The following is a 21,737-nucleotide window of genomic DNA, read 5'->3' on the forward strand; positions in this document are numbered from 1 at the left end:
ATACATGTAATTAATAATAATTATGCAATAAAATAAATACTTAAACTAAAAAAATTCATTCATTACCTGATGGTTATAACCCCTCCCCTTCCTTCCCTCTTCTAATCCCTCAGCCCCCTCCCCTCTTAAAGAAAAATATATGCATATAAAAATATACAGTATAAAAAAAAGAGATAGAAGAAATAATGTAGTGCCTTGGATTGCTCAGAGTATTACACCTCCCCCCCCACCCCCACCCCAACAACACACTAGAATTCAACAGATTTTATTAGAATATTTTCATTTTTAGGAAGAAGGTTATTACAGGAATTAAGAGGCTGGAAGAACATTTCTACATATTTATACCCCAAATTTGTGTAGACAGGCTCCAAAGTTGCAACAATATAGAGTCTTTATTTTGCAAATTGTATGCAATTTTCTCTAAAGGGATTCAGCATTGGATTTCTGCATTCCATCTTCCCATATCTAGATACAAGTCCAATTTTCCAAGTCACTGCAATACATTTCCTCGCTATTGCCAATACTGTTTAAACAAATGTAATTTGACATGCTGATAATTTTAGGTTGTGTCTTGTTCCTTCTGAATTTCCCAAACGAAATAAATCTGGGTTTAATGGAAATGGTGTACCTGTAATTTGTTCTAAAATTTTTTTGTAAATCCACCCATAAAGATTTTTTTTAAATCTTAGGACAGTATCAAGTTGAATGCAAATAAAGTACCGATCTCTTCACCTCACCCAAAGCCACTGATCTGATAGATCTGATTTCATTCTAATCAGTTTCTGTGGTGTTAAATATAACTGATGTAAAAACATTATATTGAAGCAATCTATATCTTACATTAATAGTATTTGACCAAATACTATCCTGACCAAGATCTAACCATCTTTGCTCATCAATATTCAAATCCATCTCCTATTTCTGTCTGGATTTATGCACTCCCTATTTAATAGTTCCTTTTTGCAATAAAAGATATATTGCAGAAGTAAATTTTTTTGGTATTTCCTCTCCTAATAAGGTTTTCCACCTCACTACAAATGGGTAATCTCATTTCTAAACCTAACTTTATCCCTTAAATATGCTCTCAATTGGAAGCAACAGAACCAAGTGTTAGTAGATATTCCATATTTATTCCTCAATTGCTCAAATGACATCAATTGATCTTGCTCACAACAATCTTCGTTATTTTTCATACACTTATCAGACCAGACAGGAACCGATGATCCTTTGAAAGAGGTACAAGCCGATTTTTAATCAAAGCTATCTAAGGTGATATATTTCCATTTATTCCAATTTCATCTTTTATTTTATTCTGAACAATAATCAAATGTTTCCACAATAATGACTCTTTACCCCAGATAATAATTCTGAATCCCATTTATATATAGATTCCTCTGCTAATTTCTCTAACTCTATTTTGACCCAAGCCCACTTTTCTTCTTCAAATAGAGAAGCAAGGAATCTCATTTGAGCCACTTGATAATAATACTTAAAGGTAGTCATCCTCCCAGTTCCTATTTCTACATTAACTTTTCGATAGAAACTCTTGACATGAGACTCTTCTCATGCGCCTCAGTTATATTCAAAGTGATTTCCTGTATATATTTTTCATCATCGACATTTGGAGCATCGAGATTCGGAAGAGTCCACAATTCTGAATATATTTGACAATGTACATCTCCCCACAGGATCCGATACTACATTCTGCATTTTAATTGGAAGAGCCCATAACTAATTGGATGAGCAGTGAGAATTAAGAGTGCACGGTGCTTTTTTTTTCTGCAATTGGGCATGTCATCTCTACAATGATTATATATGAGTGTCTTCGACAGCAAGTCAATGAAGTATCAAATAATTATTTTTTAAAAGTTTCCGATGTGCTTCGTTATAATCTAGAAACACTCTTGCTGCTAAGTCCTGCTAATGGTTATCGAAATAGCATTTTAATAGGATTAAAATTATAATCATTAATAATTTGACGACGTAAGTCTCTCCTTTAATGTTACAAATTAGATTTCCAAGAGTGGACGTGGCAGTCCTTCATTAGTTGCAAGACAGACAGCTACTTTCTTCCACAGAATTTCACTGAAATGGTCTCATTGCAATGCTTCCATGTACGTTTGGGGGAAACACATGCACTGTTCTTTAGCTTTGATAGAATAATTATGAAAAATACCAGTCATTGGCATTAAAAACACAATTTATAGCAAAGCACTGACATCCCTATAATGAATCAATGCCCCTACATTTATTTATTTTTAAAATCTGGAAACACTGTAGCACCTGTGAAGAAACAGTCATTTTTCAGCTCAATAATGTTTCATCAGAATTGAAAAGAAATACAAACAGGGAGTTTTACGGCTGTAGAGAGAAAAGAAGAGCAAAGGAAACATCTGGAGGAGGATGGAGGACAAAAGAAAATGGTTGTGCCAAATACCGTCAATTCAGAGAGGATATAGGATGCTTGCTGATGGCAGCGAATGGTTGCAAATATAGGTGGGAAGCAAGACCCAGTCAATTAAAGCTTGCTATGATTGTGAGAAACAAAAATGGACCAAACTGGCAATATGAAATGATGGAGAGTGATGGAAGATCTCAACAGGTCAACGCTTATGAAAAATGAAGGCTCAGTTTCATTAGAAATACACAATTATTGAAAAGCAAAAAAAGCTGCAGATGTTGAAAATCAGAAACAAAAATAGAATATGCTAAAATAAAATATCCAGGATCTACAGAGAGAATAACGTTAATACCCTAGAGTGATGCCTCTCCTCCACCTGTGAATGGTGATCCGACACCAGGTCTGCTCCTCTCCTCACACCAAAGAGCCTCCACGTTCACTGCTCTTCCACTGTATTTGTAGCATTATGTCTCCACAAATCAATTATTATAGAATAATCTGCAGTAATATTCTAATAATTAATTGTACATTTAACCTTTTATGTGACTATATGTTGCAACTGAATGCCTGAATGGGGTAGGTATTAATGAGGATGCTCAGAAATATGCTGTCCAAGACAAAATATAAATGTATCATCCCAAAGATTAATGGTTGTAGTGAGACTGAAAGAATCTCTTTAATTGTTTTAATTGTTGATCTTCAGGTGGAATGGAGATGTATCAACAGTAAATTATCAACTACAGCACGTAATGACTCTACATTGTGGGCCCATTAAAGTTAATGGACCGCACATATAATGAGAGTCTCAACATTCAGGAACATTGTTATTGTTAGGAATGAAACACATGAGCATAAAATGTCAATCTCCAATTAAAAACATGCATTAGAATGGCACTGCACAGGGCTACCCATGCCAGATTATGTGATTTCATATCTATATCTATATATATAGATATATATTTATATATATATATAGATATATATATAGATATATATAAATATATATCTATATATATAGATATATATATAAATATATATCTATATATATATATAAATATATATATATAGATATATATATATATATCTATATATATATGGGGACATGCATGTTGGTAGGACCAACCATAAACACACCTAAAATGAGTAATTTCAGCTGGAACTATCCTTGCACAAATTGGTGACAGACATTTCTTTTAAAATAGAGGTGAATATTGAATACATTTTTTTCTTTGAAGCTTAGGCAACACAGAAACTGCAGCCGTCCTGCTTTCACGACACTTGGCTGAGTGTCATAGTCAGAGATGAACAGCAGGAAGTCACCAAGGTCAGAAGTGTAGAGGGGGTGGGAGAAGGTGACCAGAAAGATCAATGTAAGAAGTAGTACCCCAAGGAGTTAAGCCAGTGAGGGAAAACATTTCATCGCAACTTCACGAACTCAGCATAAAACCTACCTACCAACTGCTGCACACCTACAGTAATACACCACATCCATATACACATATCACACATTGATATGGTACATAATACCACCTATTTAATGAGGAAACCTAGCACAGCACATGCAAACATAGAGCACATAAATCAACAATTAAAACAATTAAAGAGATTCTTTCAGTCTCACTACAACCATTAATCTTTGGGATGATACATTTATATTTTGTCTTGGACAGCGTATTTCTGAGCATCCTCATTAATACCTACCCCATTCAGGCATTCAGTTGCAACATATAGTCACATAAAAGGTTAAATGTACAATTAATTATTAGAATATTATTATGTGCACGTAAGCACATAGAGCAAAGCATTCGCTGACATGTTTCTTCCCCCTTGCAGGAAAAAGCAGCAGGTGGCTGCAGCAACAAAGGGCTGCTCCACCCACAGGCCAACCCATTTGATGAAGATGGAGGTGATCGTGACCTCTGTTGTCAATGAGTATCAGAGATCATTCAGGATTTTAACATTCTCATATCTAATCCTTCTCCTAGCATCCACCGTTTCTCCGGCTGTTGGGTTGTGCCCCGATCAATTCCATCAATATCCATCTCTACTGTTCCCCTCACCACCATCACACATTTATGCCAGTTTCCTTTCAGAAAAACTGACCTGAGCACAGAGAAGTAGGTTCAGAGTAAGATGGCAGCGCGTCCTTCCCACAGATTTTGGAGAGACCGAACAGGAATTAATAAAGGTGTGTTCACCGTGGCACAAGTAAAGCTGATGAAAAGCATGTTTCATTCCACACTAGGTTGGTTCCAGAAGTGAAGAGGTTAGCTTGGGAACAGAGATTGAGTAGCCTGCGTCTATCCCCATTGGAATGAAACACAAAAGTCTGCAGACACTGTGATTTAGTAAAAAAATCCAATGATTTATAGTAGAACCACACCAAAATGCTGGAGGAACTCAGCTGGTCTTTTCAGCATCTTTAGGAGACAAAGATATTGCTAACATTTCAGATCAGAGCCTTCTCGTCTCCCATCTTTTCTCTCCTACCAGATGCTGAAAAGACCAACTGAGTTCCTCCGGCATTTTGGTGTTTATGCTGCAACTCATTGGAGTATTGAAGGATGGGGTGGTCGGGGAGATCTTATAGACGTTTAAAATTATGAACAGAATCGATAAGATAGAAGCAGGGAAGTAGTTTCCACTGGCAAATGAGTCCAGAATTAGGCCTCGAGATCCCATGGAGTAGATTTAAGGAGGAATTGTCTCTCCCAGTTAGTGATGAAACTGTGGAATTCTCTGCCCAAGGAATCAGTCGAGGCTGCCTTGTATTTCAGAGAAAGAAGAAAAGGGGATTAAGGAGTATGTGAAAACAGGCAGATGAAATGAAGCTGAGTCGATTACCAGATCAGTCATGACCTGATTGGATGGTGGAGCAAGCTGGTCAGGCTACATGGTCTATTCCTGCTCCGATTTCCTCTATTCTCAAATACATAAGAATTGGAGAATTTACTGTGCTTGAACCAATTGAATTCTGTTCCAAGTGACACCCCAACACACTTTAAAGTGCTTAAGGTGATCTCTTTGAACAGTGCAGAATTGATTTCCTGTACTTGCATCCAAAAATTAAGTTCACAATGGAGATTTCAATTTGAATGTGTTCTTTCATTAGATGCCGAGAAGGGTGATCAGGAGAATGGGACAATCTGTTCGCTATTTTAGATAAATTTAATTTTGTCCCAGATTTTAAGAAATGGCTTAAATAACTGTAATTATGCCCCTCAGCCACAATACATGCCCATTCATAACAGTCAAAATTTTTTAGGCTTTAATCGGGGAACTCGGCAAGGTTCCCCTTAAGTCTGTAGCTTTTTGACTTGGTATTGGGACCCCTTGCTATAGCTCTATGTGAGCGTAGAGATTTTTCAGGGATAGTTAAGAATGGTGTTCAGCAGAAAGTTTCTTTATATGCAGATGATCTTTTGCTTTTTATTTCTAATCCAATGGTTGCTATATCAAATATATTAACCTTAATTGCCCATATGGGCCAGTTTTCAGGTTATAAATTATATCTGCATAAGAGCAAATTATTATCCCAAAAGGGGTCTCCTTTAAGATATTCCAATTTCCCTTTTAAGTTATTGAATGAACAGTTTAGATACCTTGGAATTACAATTACTAAGTGTTATAAGAATTTATTGACAGAAAGTTTTTCTGCAACAATTAATCAGGTTAAAGTAATATTATCAGGATGGTCACATTTGTTTATTAGTATGACTGGACTTATTAATTCAATTAGAATGAATATATAACTGAAATTTTTATATTTTTCCAGTCTACACCAATCTTTATTTTCTAAATCTTCTTTTCAGTCATTGGATTTTCTTTTTTCTCATATATATATGGCAAAGAAAATAACCTTTTTTAAACAAAGCGTATCTTCAAAAAACTAAAAGGAGTGGGGGACTATCACTTCCAAATTTCAGATTCTGCTATTGGGTGGTCAATGTACATAATTTGCTTCTTTTGTCAAAATTTGATAAATGAGTTGACTGCCCTTGGATTACATTTCTCAAAAAAAATTTATATTGCCAGTCCAAGGGTCCTTTTTACCTTTTCCTTTTTCTAAATTAACAAGCAATCCCATAATGAGGTTCAGAATATAGGCACAATTTAGAAAATTTTTGGAATCCCTTGTTTCTCTCTTGCCAGTCCTATTATAGCTAAACATCCTTTTTTTTTTACATTTTTTGTTAGGAAGTATTATAGATTAGGTATCAAAAATTTTAAAGATCTTTTCATTCAATATAATTATGCTTCTTTTGAACAATTGAGGGCAAAGGTTAAATTACCCAATAGTCAATTTTCCAAAATGTACAAGTCAGACATTTTGCTCAGTCTAAACTTTCTGATTTTCTACGGATTTCAGGAAAAAACATTCTTGATTTATTTTTTGACTTTCAATTTTCTTTTATCAATTATTTATAATAATTTGATATATTTGAGAATAGCTTCACGAGTTAAGATCAAGAGTAAATGGGAGCATGACTTGGATTTGTCACTTCCAGATGAGGCCTGGGATATCGTTTTAAATTTGATTGATGAATCCTCTTTCTGTGCACAATATTGTTTGTTCCAATTCAAAGCAGTGCTTAGAGCACATATTTCAAAAGTTAAACCATCTAATCTAATACTGATGCAATATGTGATAAATGTAAAATTTTTGAGGCTTCATTGATCCACAAGTTTTGGTCTTGCCCTAGTTTAGAAACTTTATCAGTAATTTTTAGGGTCAAATTAGAACCGTGCCCCCTAATTGTTTTATTTGGTTTTTCTCAAGAATAGGAAATGTTATTGACTTTATCTCAGAAGTGAATTTTAGCGTTTACCTCATTGATAGCTAGACAGACTATTTTGATGAAGTGGAAAGACGGTACCCCACCTACTCATACTCAATGGTTACAGGAGGTCATGTCCTTCCCAAGTTTAGAAAAAAAATGTTAAAGATGTGAGGGTGAAGTTTTACAAGATGTGGGGCCCATTCATGGAGTATTACCATAATTTAAAGAATTAGGGTGTTTGGATGCTCATGCACAGCATTGTCTGGTTCCGAGGGTCATCCTTCACTTCCTCTGTATATTAGATATGCAGGTTTGCCTTGTTTAGAGGAAGGGGTTTGATGAATAGGGAGGGTTTTTTTTTTTCCTTTTTTAATATATTGATATAACGGTTTGATTGGGAAGGGTGAACACAATTTGTAGCATGTATAATCGAGGTTTTATCTGAAATATACAAATTTTTTCTTTTCTTATATTCCAGCGTATGTATTGGATCTTTGTGTGTATTCTTTTCATTAAAATCAATAAAGGTTATTTTAAAAAGAAAAGATTTCAAACATGTGTTGCACAAGGATCGACAGAGGCAGTGTATGCCCCAAGCATGTGTCATTACATGTACAAAACCACGTGATATGAAGGCTCATTATGTGCTGAGCTTATTAAGGAATCAATTGAATTTCACAATTGATTTAATAGAACAATTGGCTCCCACAGCCCTTAAAATATCATGTCTACACAAATTAATTTGTGGGCCACATTCTAATATTATTCCAGTAACATCAAGTAAAACTAATTTCACATCACTGCATTTTAAATCATGTGGTCTGACAGTTATGTTTTCTGTTTTAAGATAGACTGATAGAGTAATGAAGAAAGGTGTGGACTGAGTAGATGTCGAAAGGTTGTTTCTCATGAGAGGAGAGTCCACGTCAAGAGGGCACAACTTCAGACTGAAAGGGCATCTGCTTAGAACAGAGATGTGGAGAAATTTCTTTATCCAGAGGGTAGTGAATCTGTGGTATTTGTTGCCACAGTTGATATTGATAGGTTCTTGATGAGCCAGGGCATCAAAGGTTCTGGGGAAAAGGCCAGGCGGTGAGGCTGAGTGGTAAAATGGATCAGCTCATGATCAAATGGCAGGGCAGACTTGATGGGCTGAATAACCTATTTCTGCTTCTATGCCTTGTGGTCTTATAGTATCAACAATTGTAATGTTCACTCTCTCATTAAATATGTCATGAATCTAGAATTTTCTGCTCAAGAAGGCTCAGTTGCTAAGTTATCAAAGATAGATTTTTCAATGTTAAGGGGATATGGGGTTAGTGCGGGAAAATGGCACTGAGGTAAAAGACCTTGTAAGCGGTAGAGCATGAGGATGAATGGCCTGCCATTCAAGTTCATTATCACATTATGCCTGGTGCAGTGATAAGGGTTTGTTCTGCAAGCAGCCCAGCAAGTCAACTCTAAGATGCATATAGCAGGTTAAAGTTGCAGCACATAGACTTAACAGTGAAATGATCGCTAAGTGCATAGCAAGAGCAGCATGGGAAGACTATTGAGAGGTTCCAGAAGTTGATTGGAAGAAGCTGTCTTCGACCCTATTGATGTACAATTTCATACTTTTGAATTTTTTTTAGAAGGAGGTAGAAAAGACCGGGGCCAGGGTGGGATGGACCCTTCAGTCTGTTGGCTCAATTTCAGAGAAATTGCAAAGGGTAGATGGAGTTGATGGATTGGAGGAAGGCTTATATGATGTTCCAAGCTGCATCCATAACCTTCTTCAATTTCTCCTGGTCTTGAGCAAAACATCTCCCAGATCAATGGTGCATCTGTGGATGTTGTTAAGGGACGTGCTAAATTTCTTTGCCCTTCTAAGGAAGTAGAAGCTTGACAATCCCATCGGCATGCATGTGTGCTTAGCCCATTGCTCTACTCACTCTACACCCATGACTGTGTGGCCAGGCACAATTCAAATGTCTTCAAAAAATTTGCTGGTGACACCACGGTCATCAGCAGAATCACAGAGGGCAATAAGGAGGGAGGATACAAAAGGTCAGCTAGTTGAGTGGCATTGCAACAACAGCCTTCCTCTTAACGTTAGCAAAACCAAGGAGCTGACTGTAGACTTCAGGAGGAAATCAGAAGAAAACACGAACCAATCCTCATCGAGGGGTCAGCAGCAGCAAGGGTCAAGAACATAACATTTTTGGCTGTCGACATCTCTGAGGATCTGTCCTAGGGCCTCCTTGATGCAATCATGAAGAAGGCTTGCCAGCGGCAATTCTTCGTGAGGAGTTTCAGGAGAAATTTAAACGTCACCAAAGACTCTCGAAAATTTCTACAGTTGTACCATAAATAGCATTCTGACTGGTTGCATCACTGTCTGGTATGGAGATGCCAATGCGCAGGACAAGAAAAAAACTTCAAAGAGTTGTCAACTTGGCCAACAACATCACAAGCATCAGTCTTCACTCCATCAAGGACATTGACAAGAGGTGGGGTCTTAAGAATACAGCCACCACCAAGGTCACATCCTCTTCACACTGCTCAAGAAGGCTCAGTTGCTAAGTTATCAAAGATCAGGAATGAAGTACAGGAGCCTAAAGACGAGCACAATGGCACAAGCACAGCTTCTCTCCCACCCCACCCCCAAATCAGACATTACCTCATTTTCTCCTTTTTTTTGCACTATTTATTCATTTTGAAATCTAATTTATAGCAATATTTGATGCTGCCCCAAAACAACGGATTTTGTGACATGCTCACAACAATAAATTCTGATTCTGATTCCCTGCTGCAGTGACTTACTTTATTCTTAATTCTTCTCATTTATACAGACAATCCTTGTGATAAACTTGCAGAAACTTACTGATGTATTCCCTCATAAAACACTCCCAAATATTTCTTTATCATATAACTTTTAATTTTTTTTGGAATTGGGATTCTGTCTAGAACTAGAAGCAAGTTATATATTTTCAACAAATATCTACCATAAGCAAAATGTAATGAAAGTTCTATCAATTATGGGATACATTGAGATGTCATCTGGAATATTTTCCAACAGCTGGGTCAATTGCTTCAGAAGTTTAATGAACCACGAATGTATGTCTGATTATCTCAGTTATTTTAAAGGAATTGTTGACTGCGTTATTAAGTGTTATTTTTATTAAATTAATAGATGAATGAGAATAGTTTGAAATTCATCCATATTAAAACAATAATGCTGCCATGTGCTCCTCGCCTTCAACAATCATACACAAATATATATAATGAGACCTCCTAAGGAGAACCCGGTCAAGAGTACGTACTGTTATGGGCCCAGAGGACCCCAAAACCTAGCAGCAATAGAAATTCACCAAGACAAATGGTTACTTAAAAGTTACTTTTAATTTTCTTTAAATATAAAACAGGATCAAACTTGACTTATTACTATTAGCTTAACCCCCCTTCTAATTCTCATTGCACGTGTATGTAATGTGTGTATTCAGAAGAGTTCTTTGGTTCACAGTCCAATCTCACCTCTCACTCCTCCAAGTTCACGGTTATCAGGCAATTCTTATACTGTGCACAGAATTTAACATTGAAGAATTTTCACCTGGCTCTGGTGGAAACGGTTAAAATGGTTACTGTTCAGGAAGGTTCTTGTTGGTTTTCAAAGACAAATTGATTTACTTCCATCAGTACTTCAGTGTCTTGCCAAAGAAACTTGCTCATCAGGGCTTTCCAAATGTTAACCTCTTGTTCCAGGTCACCACAGAGTTATTTTTGTTTCCCTTATTTCAGGTGAAACACTCTAGCCAGCCATTTCCTCTTGTATGGATCACAAGGGTTTTTCAACAGGTTGAACTCCGAATTCACAATCCATCTTCAAAATGAGGTTTAAACAAGCTCCCAGTTTGTTGTGCTGTAGCCTCCAGAAGCCACTGCAGAAATCACTCTCTCTCTCTCTCTCTCTCTCTCTAAAGAATCACATGTTCTTCTCTCCCTCTGCTTGTCAAAACCAGAACCTCTCTTAAAACAGCAAATTGCCACCAAACAGATTGCTGGCTCCAAAATCAATTCCTGAAAGATCGTATCTGTTCCCTGAGAGTGGCTCTTCTTTCATCTCCTTGTGAAAACCTTCAGCAAAGTCTTTACAAAAGGACTGGGCCCGGAGTGACTGGCTTGCGGAGAGCTCTTGCATTTTAAATGAAATTTGTTTTGTGAAGTGTTTGTTTCCGACACTAAAACCCCCACAATCTATCTCTTCCAAAATCATATCTATATATAATATAAAAAATGATATAATCTGTCACAGTACATATACTTTTCACACAGAGAGCAAAGATTAGATGAGTAAAAATTCAGTTTTGGGATTCCATGTGTCCAAAGCAAGTTTTTTTAAGAGTCCAAGTCTCGAGCACATAAACTGGCAAAGTTGAAGGGGCTTTAAGTTAATAGGAGAGGGAAAATTAATGTTAAGAGAAAATGGGCAAGAAACACCAAAACAGGTTTTTTTTTTAAAAAAAAGCTACAAAATAAAAGGGAGAGGGAACATGAAGTTTCCCCTTGAGGTTAATACTAGGGGATTAACATTTAGAAAACAAGGAAATAGTAGGTACTTTAAATTAAATCAGTTGGTACTGCCGGGGACATTGCAATTACACCAACAAATTAACTTATGGACAAACTAATGTGGCTAAAGGCAGGTGAGCAGCCATTTCCTGAAGGCTGGCACCTGAGAGGAATTCTAAAGGAAGCGAGGCTAGAATTCTGGAAAAGTACCAGAACATTGGAAACGTGACTGCATTGTTCAAGAAGGGAGGAAGAGAAAAAGCAGATAACACCTGGTGCTGGCAAAATCTTGGAGTCTACAACCAAGGAAGAAATAGAGAAGCTTAAAGCAATCATGCAACATGGTTTTATGAAAGCCAACTCACGTTTGACAATCTTGCCACAATTCTTTGAGGATGTAACAAATATAGTCAATAGGCAGGAACATATAGATGATGGTTATTTGCTTTTCCAGAAGACATTTGACAATGTGCCATGTAAAAGGCTGGTGGACAAGGTAAAAGTATGTGAGTATGGATTGAAATTGTTTTATTGCATAGAAGACTGAAAATTGGTGAGTGTGAATGTGTCACTGAGAATAGATGGATACTGTAGAGTACAGAGAGGTTGTGCAAGTGGGCAGAAAATTGGCAAATGGAGATTAATGTGGCAAAGGCTGATGTCATGAACTTCTGTAAAAGGAGTCTACTGGATCAACTAAATGGAGAAATAACACAGATGAGCCAAGACATCCAGGTATTTCTCAAAAGGAAAAAAATTATGGGCAGCAGGTGGGTAAGAAAGCAAATGGGATTTTGGCCCCATTGTGGGAGGAATGAAGTTTAGCAGTGGGGTACAAGTATACATGGTGGTGGTGTGACCAATTCTGTCCCCTTATTTAAAAAGGAACATATTGGCATTGGAGGCAGTGAAAATGTAATTCACTAAGTTTATTTCTGCTATGTCCTATGTCAAGTGGCTAAATAAATAAAAGCTTTGAAGTTCAGAAGAATGATCACTCATCAAATGAAGCTAAAATTATCCCTGAGGGCATGACTGTCTGTTTCCACAAGTAGGTGACCTCAAATGAGGAGATATAGCCACAATATCAAGTAGGCAGTAATTTTAAGCTTCTTACAGAGCATGGTGAATCTTTGGAATTACTTATCCCAGAAAATCCAGAGATTCACCACCTTCACTAAGAGAAGATGTGGCCTGGGTAGCAGAGAAGCCATGGCTTGGGGCAGATAATATTATTTATCATATTAAATGGCTCTTGGGGGGGGGTGGAGGGGGAAGTAACTACTCCTGGTCTTACCTTTTTATGCCCTTGCATGAATTATCTTTGGAGGACACTTCCTACCTTCACATCCGCTATGCGTGACCTCTGCAAAGGGATTATCACACTGGTTGCACTGACGTCCAATCACTCCTGGTCTACAGTGGCATTGGCCGGTTTCTTGATCGCATGACCTGGAAAACGAGCCAATGGGATAGCAGTCACAAGGTAGGCATGCATCGCTTCCAACAGGACGGTAGTGAAACTCCTGGAAGAACAAAAACAAACTCATGTTAAATTGAGTTTATAGTCAAGGTATTTTGAATAAAATGTTTGTGGGACTTCTAGTGATGAAAACCACATACCTAATTATTCCATGAATCACAAGAATTGGACATTCTAATGCAATTGTTTATAAAACAAATATTTTATTTATGAGGTTAAAAAATAGCTGATTTTCAGGAATGCAGAGATATGACAATTACAGATCTGTTCTTCCATAATTGGATCTTGATTTCAAATCCAAATCGGACAAATAAAATATCTTACTGATCCTTTATGCATGAATGATGACAATAGGAAAAGATATAGCAGACTATGTGATTAAAAATAATTCCACAATTAAAACCCATGTTAAAACTGTTCAGATGCAAGAAATGATATGTATTGTTTTACCGCTGCAATGCAATATATGACAATGGAATTGAAAATGATTTATAAAGTATAGAGGGTGAAGAAAGAAAGTCTCTAAACAGAATTTAAATAGATTATGAAAAAAAGTTATCAGTTTTAATAGTTTAATAGTTGTCAATTAAAATTTCCAGTTGGCTATGCAATGAGCTAGAGAGTTTGTGTGAAATGCATTTGGGTAATTACAGTTTCTGAAAGTGACAGTGCTCATAATTGGGCTCGTTAACAGGTACATCAGCTGTTGTGGGAAACTGGTGAATAAAATCATAATTTTCTGTGACCTTAAAATATATTGCTAGAGTAGAATCATTATGCAAAGTATTTATCATGAATAATGAAAATAAACTGTACAGTACTGGATCTCTAAAGCCCCCTTTCACACTTGCCAGTGATCCCAGGAATTAACAGCCAATCAGCCTTTAAAATGTCTAGTGTGAAAGGAAAATCATCTCACGCCCCCACCCCTAGTACAATTCCTGGCGTCTGCAGACATCGGCGTTGCAATCAGGCAAGTGTGAAATGGGTAATTGCACTGTGGGATTGAAATGGCCCAAGTTTTTGCGTGAGTGCAGGAATGTGAAGGTAAAAAAGATTAAAATGAAGGAATAAACTTTGGCATGAGAAAGTTGTTGTGGGGGAGAGAGAGAGGAAATAAATAGCAATAACGGACAATTTTTAAACAGTGTGGGAAAGTTAGTAGTGCTATAGTACACAATTTATAAAGACTGTGGGAAAAAAGTTACCAACTTTGTCACGCTATATAAATTGTGCGCTATAGCACTACCAACATTCCGCGCTTTTTAAAAATTGTCCGCTCTCGCTATTTATTGTTAGCACCTTCCCACGTTTCCTTATAAAGGTTTATATAGGTCAGTGCAACAACAGGAGCTGAAGGGCTCATACTGGGCTGTACATAAAGCTTAATTATGTTATAATTAGGCATGATTAATTATATTCAAATATAAGATCATAATACATTGATCAGGATTTAGGGCAGGTCCACCATCGCTCGATGCATCATGACATCACCAGTAGAAGGTAGAACAGTCCTAACCCCGGGAATGGTTCTTTGTAAGTGTGAAAGTGTTCAATGACCCAGTTAAAAGTGGTCAAGTGTGAAAGGCCAAATTCCCATCCCTATCCCGGGACACTGAACGGCCAATTTAGCGGGATGCAAGAGTAAAAGGGGCTTAAGATACAAAACTATGGAAAACTTGCCTGGGACAAAATGGAAAGGCAATTTTTTTATGGGGCAGAAAAATATTCTAAATATTTGGCTCTGTTGGAGCCAAATTTGAAAATCATCACAGAAGAAGCTGCTTTTGATATCCAGCAGTAAACACGTTTCAATTTATGATATGAAATATTGCAAAATACACCCACTTCTACATTTGTGCACACTCGCAAGGGAAGGGGGGGGGTGGGATTAGTTGCTGCTCTTCAGAGGATGACACCCACCTTACAATGGCATTGCCCGGTTGTCTTGTTGCAGTCTGGATCAAGGCCTTTATTGATGTCACAATTGCAAGGTCCACATGTTGGGTTCCCCCACCATCCTTTGGGACACTGCTGGTCAATTCTAAACCAAATGTTTGAGGTGGAGAAAAATCATTATATGATTTGCATTATACAACAGCCTTTCACAATTTCAGGACATCTCAAAGAACTTTACGATCAACAAAATACTTTTGAAACAACATTTTTTTTTTAAAAAACACAATATTATTGGTTTATCTTCACAGTATTTATCACTGGCATTTAAACACACTGGTACTAACTTTCACTTTTTATAAATTACATTTTTCTCTGTGCTTGTGCAATAAAATGCCACTGAAAGGAAGGCTGCAGATTCACAGCCATAAATCTCAACAAAGGCCAAACTCATTCTCAGCCACTTCTTGGGAAAGGCATTGGGGATTAAAAGGCATCTCCGGCACATTCTACTACAGGAGGAAATTTGGAGAGCAACATTTTCAGAACTCTGGGTGTAAATGATCTATTTGGTGCAGTCTCAGAGGAAACTGCAACATGAAAGCATCAAACTGATTCGGGAAGTTCAAAGAAAAACTTTCTTTTGGGTCAATTTGTGCAATTATGAGATGTGAACATGCAATAAAATGTATATTTGCCTTTTTGTCAATCATGTAAGTATTCAAATAATGTTGCATTTTTAAACAAATAGGAAAAGGGAAATGGATGGGGTAGATGGGCAGAGGATCAATGAAAGGGAACGAGAACACACATAGAAAGCAACCTTATTTGGTGTACATGTACTCCTCAATTTACATTATTTTCTTTGGGAGAGGTCTCTTCCATTTACAAAGTAACTTTCATTCTAACAACCAGTACATCACTTTCCACCCACAAGATCATACTGGACCAACGTAGAATACTTTTACAATTTCCAAATTTTGCTTCGTGAAACCTATTCCATGAAAATATCTTTTTCATTCATTTATGACCTGCATAATATTTAAGTAAATTACAGAACATGGCCTGGCATTTTCTTTTTGATGCAGAGATAATGGACCTTTGGTAAAAAGAGATGCTATCTAGCCTTTCAAGGGGTTTTAGCTAAATAGCCAGATCATTAGTGTTATCATCCTTTACTGCACTCTTTAAAGTTGCTAAAAAACATAAATAGCATTTTTCACACTACCTTTCTGATATTATTTATATTATGGACCTCCTCCAGGAATCATAACTTTCAATAGATGGGAAGAAGAGCAGAGGTCTAATATCATCAAGCATACCCCAAAATTTGGCCAACTCAGAGGGCCTTACTCTTGAGCTAAAGCTACAGAAAATTTGTGGTTTTGAAACAAGTCACATATCCATGATTTTTGTTTTACGGGGTGAGACAAAATACTCCACTAATTTTATTATTTGGTTGCTCGCAAACTTGTATGCCAATAAAATGCCACATTTCTTTTCCAGAAGGATGTTTTGTTACCTGTGTTCACAGTACTGGCCAAAATGATTCTCTCCACAATCACATGTGTATCCATGCGAGGAGCTAGGCTTACGTCGGCAGGCTGATTCATTTTCACATGGATTCAGCTGACAGGCATCAACACAAGACTCACCATAGTAACCTAAATATGAAACATGCTTGAATACTTCACATCAATCTTGCAGCAACCTCTGCACTTTTTTCTTTTTGACAAATTCTTGCAAGGAATTGATTTAATATTTGTGTGATCTAACGCAGAGCTCGCCAATGGATTTATCATGAGCTACATGTGGCTAATTGGGAAACCACATGTAGGTAATTACACTTTGATTTGTAATTACAAGTGAGTAATTGATGCATGCATGGAGCATGCCTGCATCCGAATCTTTCTGTGTTTTTGTTGCTCAGGCCAAAAGTGGACTGCACGAATCTGTTCTGCTCACCTAGATTGTTCCAGTTCCTTGGTGATTGTGTGGTAATATATGCAACTATTTTCGACCCATGTCAACAATCATTGCATTGATCTGTGGCTGGGTGGAAATCTATGTTGAATTTCATGAGTATACCCAACAAGGCATTAGACTCCAAAAAGCAGCAATTAAACATATCTTAGCAAAATGAATAATTATTTCTGATGATAGATTTGTGAGATTACAAGTTCATACATAAAACTGGCTGAGTTGTCCGAAGCTTTCTGAAATGAATTCTAAAACTTAGCTTTCTCAGTTGCTTTCATTCCGCAATCAAATAGGTCCCGGTGACTTGGGGATGCTGCACCATGTGTTAAGTGACAGAGAAACTGAGAGCCAATTACCAGCCTAAAAGCTAGGGAACCTGAAGAAGACGGAGGGAGGCCAACAGCCAGACCCAGGGGGAGTTCAGGAGTGGGATCTGCTGCACAGAAGTTGAGAATTTGCTGGCAGTTCCAAAGAAAACCTTTTTTTTTGGCAGCTAATTTATACTCACCAAACTGCCATGTGACTACAATCAGAGAATCTATGCTTCATTTATCATTTTGCAGGTGGAGAGGAGTGGCAAAATGGCATGAATCATAGAATTGCCTTCAGCCTCTGTCCAAATGCATGGCAAAAGAAGCCAAACAAACAGATCAACGTCCTACTTTCCATGCATGGAAGAACCAAAGAGAATCTTCAAATCAAAGCAAAATGCACCGCCTCTTTCCATTTGTAAACGAGAACTTTTAGAACCTGAATTTTTTTTAAACTAATTCGTCTATAGACTTCCTATTTATCCTCATTTTAAGTGAACCTCGCGATCCCTCCTTTTGATAACTGGAGCCGTGCAGCTTGTTGCAACTGGGTTATCCCTAAAAATGTTGTTTCTGGTAAATTAGCAAGGTAAGCACTGCAGACAGAATGAGTATTGATCCTCGGCCACTTGCACCGATTCAGTGAACATGCTGAACAAGATTCAATTTTCCAAACAATACCTGGCTCACAAATGCACGAATATGCCTGCCAATCATCGCTGCAGTAGCTGTTAACTGGACATGGGGAGGAGTCACATAGATCAGGGATAGTGCAGCCCAGTTCTACATTCAAAGAGTGGCTTGGTTTTGGCATTGCAATTCCAATAGAGGTGTCACCAAGATGTACTCCCTGCAGGTGGAAAAAGAATCACAGTCACATTCACGTGGCTTGATAATATCCCTCACATGCACAGGAATGCCAGTCAGTGCTACCTTCAGGCCAATGTAAAGATCAATAGATGTGGGTCAGGTGAGGATCAACAATTGCAAAGTGACAATGACATATCATGTGCTCACTTCTGCAAGGATATTTACATTTCCCATTGACACAGACTGCAGAGGGTTAAAGATTTCTGAACCAAGGATTACAAAAAGTGTGAATAAAACAGTGTTGCGGAAATCAGGCGAGCGCCACCTTAATCCTTGCTTGTGTTGAATCTGCCAAATGCAGTCAGAAGGTAGCAGAGACAGACTCCCTGGTGTAAGGATGGAAGGGGAATAAAAACAGCTGGCTGCTTTCCTAAATAATCTACTTGAAAATGTACACCTAAAAATGATTGCAGACGATTACCACACTGGTCTCAAGTATTATCCACAATGACACATTGCAAAAGAGTTGGGGTTAACAGTTAAGCAACGCACTGCTGTTTTACTGAATTAGTTGCAGGAATATAATTTCTTCCAAATCAGAAATGCAAACATGCAATGCATCTTCGACATGCAAACTATGCATTCACTACAAAATAATGAGGCACAGAACAGGCAAAATGAAACACGACTGCACAGATTATATTCCTGAATTTGCGGGTCATGTAGATTTATTTAACAACTTCCAAATAACATGCAAAAAATACTTTCAAGTGGAAAGATCTTGAGGAAACAGAGAATTGCTGAAGGAATTCAACAGGTCATATATATCATCCAGGGGGAGAAATGGTCAGTAAATGTTTTGTGTCTGGATATTGTATTAAGAATTTGTTTAATTAGGAGCGCTGGTTGACTTTTCTCCCCATTTATTTGCTCAGAGTAACTTGGGGCAATTGTAGCGAGGTCAGAGACTGAATGCAAAATCTTTGAACGAAACTTGGCAACTGCTTTTTAGAACAATGGTGTTCGGTCGTGAGCTTTATGGTGTATGAAAATGTCCTGGGAAATTTCCATGCATTCGCTCCATCAACAATGCTTCTAAACGTCACTCTTTTTAACTAGCAAGACCTGCTAATTATATGCAAAAAAAAACCCCATGACACTGAAATCAAAAATATTGCCATTCCTGTTGATGAGTGACAGCAACACACTACATTTCTTGGACAACGTGCTGCTGCATTCTCTGTCAACTTGATACGTTTCCTTAGGGACACGACAGGACACAATTCCTCAAGTGTAGACTGCAACAAACAGCAATTGTTATACCTGGATACAGCCATCCAGTCCATTCTGCACTTCACCAGCTCTGAGAATTCCACCGACGTGGAGATGCTTCAACTTCAGCCCATGTAACTCATTGCCAATAACAACCGTATCCTGGCAGCAAGAAAGAAATATAAAATAAAATCTGCAGAAGTGCATGCACAATTAGATTGAAATATTTTCATGGTTGGGAACATGTTTCTATCAATTCAGTCAGACAATATTTACTTTTAAGGGTGTATTTTATCTTTGCCTCTCATTCTCCACAAATTCACCTCGAAAGCTATTTGCTTATCATTAAAACTCAAATGTCTCTTCCTCAAGAAAGCAATCCGGTCAAAATGGAATGAGCTGCCAAAGGAAATATAAAATGAGCTGCCAGAGATGGTGTAGGTGGGTACCATTGTGCTATTTAAAAGACACGTACATAGGCACATGGATAGGAAATGTTTAGAGGTATAAGGGCTGAACACGGGCAAATGGGACCAGCTTGGGTAGACAGCTTGGTTGGCATGGGTGCATTGGGCTTAAGGGCCCATTTCTGTGCTGTAAAATTCCATGACTATAAATGGAAATCATCAGTAAATGAGGGTGATGGACAAGACCTTATTAATTGGTGGATTCCTTGTACTTTGAAATAGTTCAGCATGGAAATGAGGTGAAAATAATGCAAAGGTTCATCGTGACCTTCAGGAAATCAAGGATGGACCACAAATATGGTTGATAATTTTCACCCTTATTCTGAGAACACAATTTATTCATATCACCCATGCATATTATCAAGACAAGGGTATATATACTTAATGCATTATTAGCAGGGCAAACACCACCCCCCCCCCCACCCCGTTGAGAAGGTGAAGTATGGGAGACAACCCTACAGGGAAGGTGACCCTGGCAGAGGACCAGCAAGGGGTTCAGTGGCTGAAGGACCCACTCAGGCTGATGGCAACTTGTAAAGGACTCACTCAGCTTGTGGGCAGCTGGCGATTTGTGGATGAACGACTTACACCAAGCTGCAGGCTCTCTGAGACTGGCTTATGGGAACTGAGGATTCAAGAGGGAAGGGCTCCTGAAGGGCGTCGGGAGCTGAAGGCTTCCCTATTGCATCAAAGGTTTGGACCTGGAGCTCGGGTTGCTAATGGATTGAACAGGAGTCTGTGAGGCTGCAGGAGTGCTGGAGGCAAAGTCACGGACACTCAGTGTCTCTGAAGCAACTCCCATTTCCTTCCTCATCCTTTATAGTTAGGGGCTCCACGCAATGCTCATGGCAACTCTTTGTTTGCCTTACAGCAGACAAAAGTTGAAGTACATCATCTATAGTACATTATATTCTTATGTATTATTATGTGATAATAAATGGAACCTCAAAATGATTAAAAATTAAATTAAGAACTCACACACAAGCAGTGTTTGAACAAATCTGATTTCAGTAAAATATACAGTAAAATCCCTGTTATCCAGAATTCAAGCAACTGACAGCCTCAAGCAACTGGCAAAAAAAATTTGGGGAAAATAAATAGGTAAAAAATACGAAAGTTTATCACTGGAGCTTCCTAGTGATCAGCTCACCAATCCACGCAACATGCAACCGGTAAATTCACAGATCTGGCATTTACCAATCCCTTTCAGTGCTGGATACCAGGGTTTTTACTGTCATTTGCCTTGCAAATTCACTGTTATTACGGAGCATTCAAAGATCCTTCAATGTTCTGTAACTTTGTGATAGATATTCAAAGAAATTCATCTGACCTGATAAAGTCCAAAATCAATAGTGATGGTGGCAAGGTATCTAATATTGTGGCCATTCCTCACATCCCGGAGCTCCAGCTGAAGGTCGTGCCACCTTCCATCATTCAACATGATCTTATTCAGTAATAACCTCACTGTCTGAGTGGATCCCCGATTGATAGCAAATGATAGGTGTCCAGAGTTCAACTAAAAGCAATTGTGGAAGGAGTAATTCAGAAAAATGTGACTTCAGGAAGCAGTTTAAAATCAATGCCACAAATGCGAAACAACAGATTTCCCGAGAAAAATAACCAGATGCCTCCATTTTCCCCACTGCTCCAATATGCAAGCAGCAGCCAAGTTCATCGATAATGCAAAGAATGAAGGTGAGATGTTTCAGCAATGAATTCCCTCAGTACCTCTTAACAACCAGAAATGACCAGTGAACAGTATAGGATTTAGAAATTAACCTCACA

The 21,737-nt window shown here is 37.9% G+C and overlaps 1 protein-coding gene across 2 annotated transcripts in view; it reads right to left on the minus strand.

Annotated features, from left to right (window-relative positions):
- Window positions 1-21,737, minus strand: part of LOC138763076 (cadherin EGF LAG seven-pass G-type receptor 3-like) — a 275,448-nt gene that overhangs the window by 124,130 nt on the left and 129,581 nt on the right. For both annotated transcript variants that reach the window (XM_069936657.1, XM_069936656.1), the window contains exons 10-15: window positions 21,283-21,468; window positions 19,537-19,647; window positions 18,085-18,253; window positions 16,635-16,776; window positions 15,140-15,260; window positions 13,076-13,259 (exon numbers count right to left, since the gene is read on the minus strand). In XM_069936657.1, coding sequence (XP_069792758.1) covers window positions 13,076-13,259; window positions 15,140-15,260; window positions 16,635-16,776; window positions 18,085-18,253; window positions 19,537-19,647; window positions 21,283-21,468 — 913 coding nt within the window. The remainder of the gene's footprint in view (window positions 1-13,075; window positions 13,260-15,139; window positions 15,261-16,634; window positions 16,777-18,084; window positions 18,254-19,536; window positions 19,648-21,282; window positions 21,469-21,737) is intronic.

This window comes from Narcine bancroftii, chromosome 5, assembly GCF_036971445.1.
Source record: "Narcine bancroftii isolate sNarBan1 chromosome 5, sNarBan1.hap1, whole genome shotgun sequence".
In the NCBI taxonomy this organism is placed as follows: Eukaryota; Metazoa; Chordata; class Chondrichthyes; order Torpediniformes; family Narcinidae; genus Narcine; species Narcine bancroftii.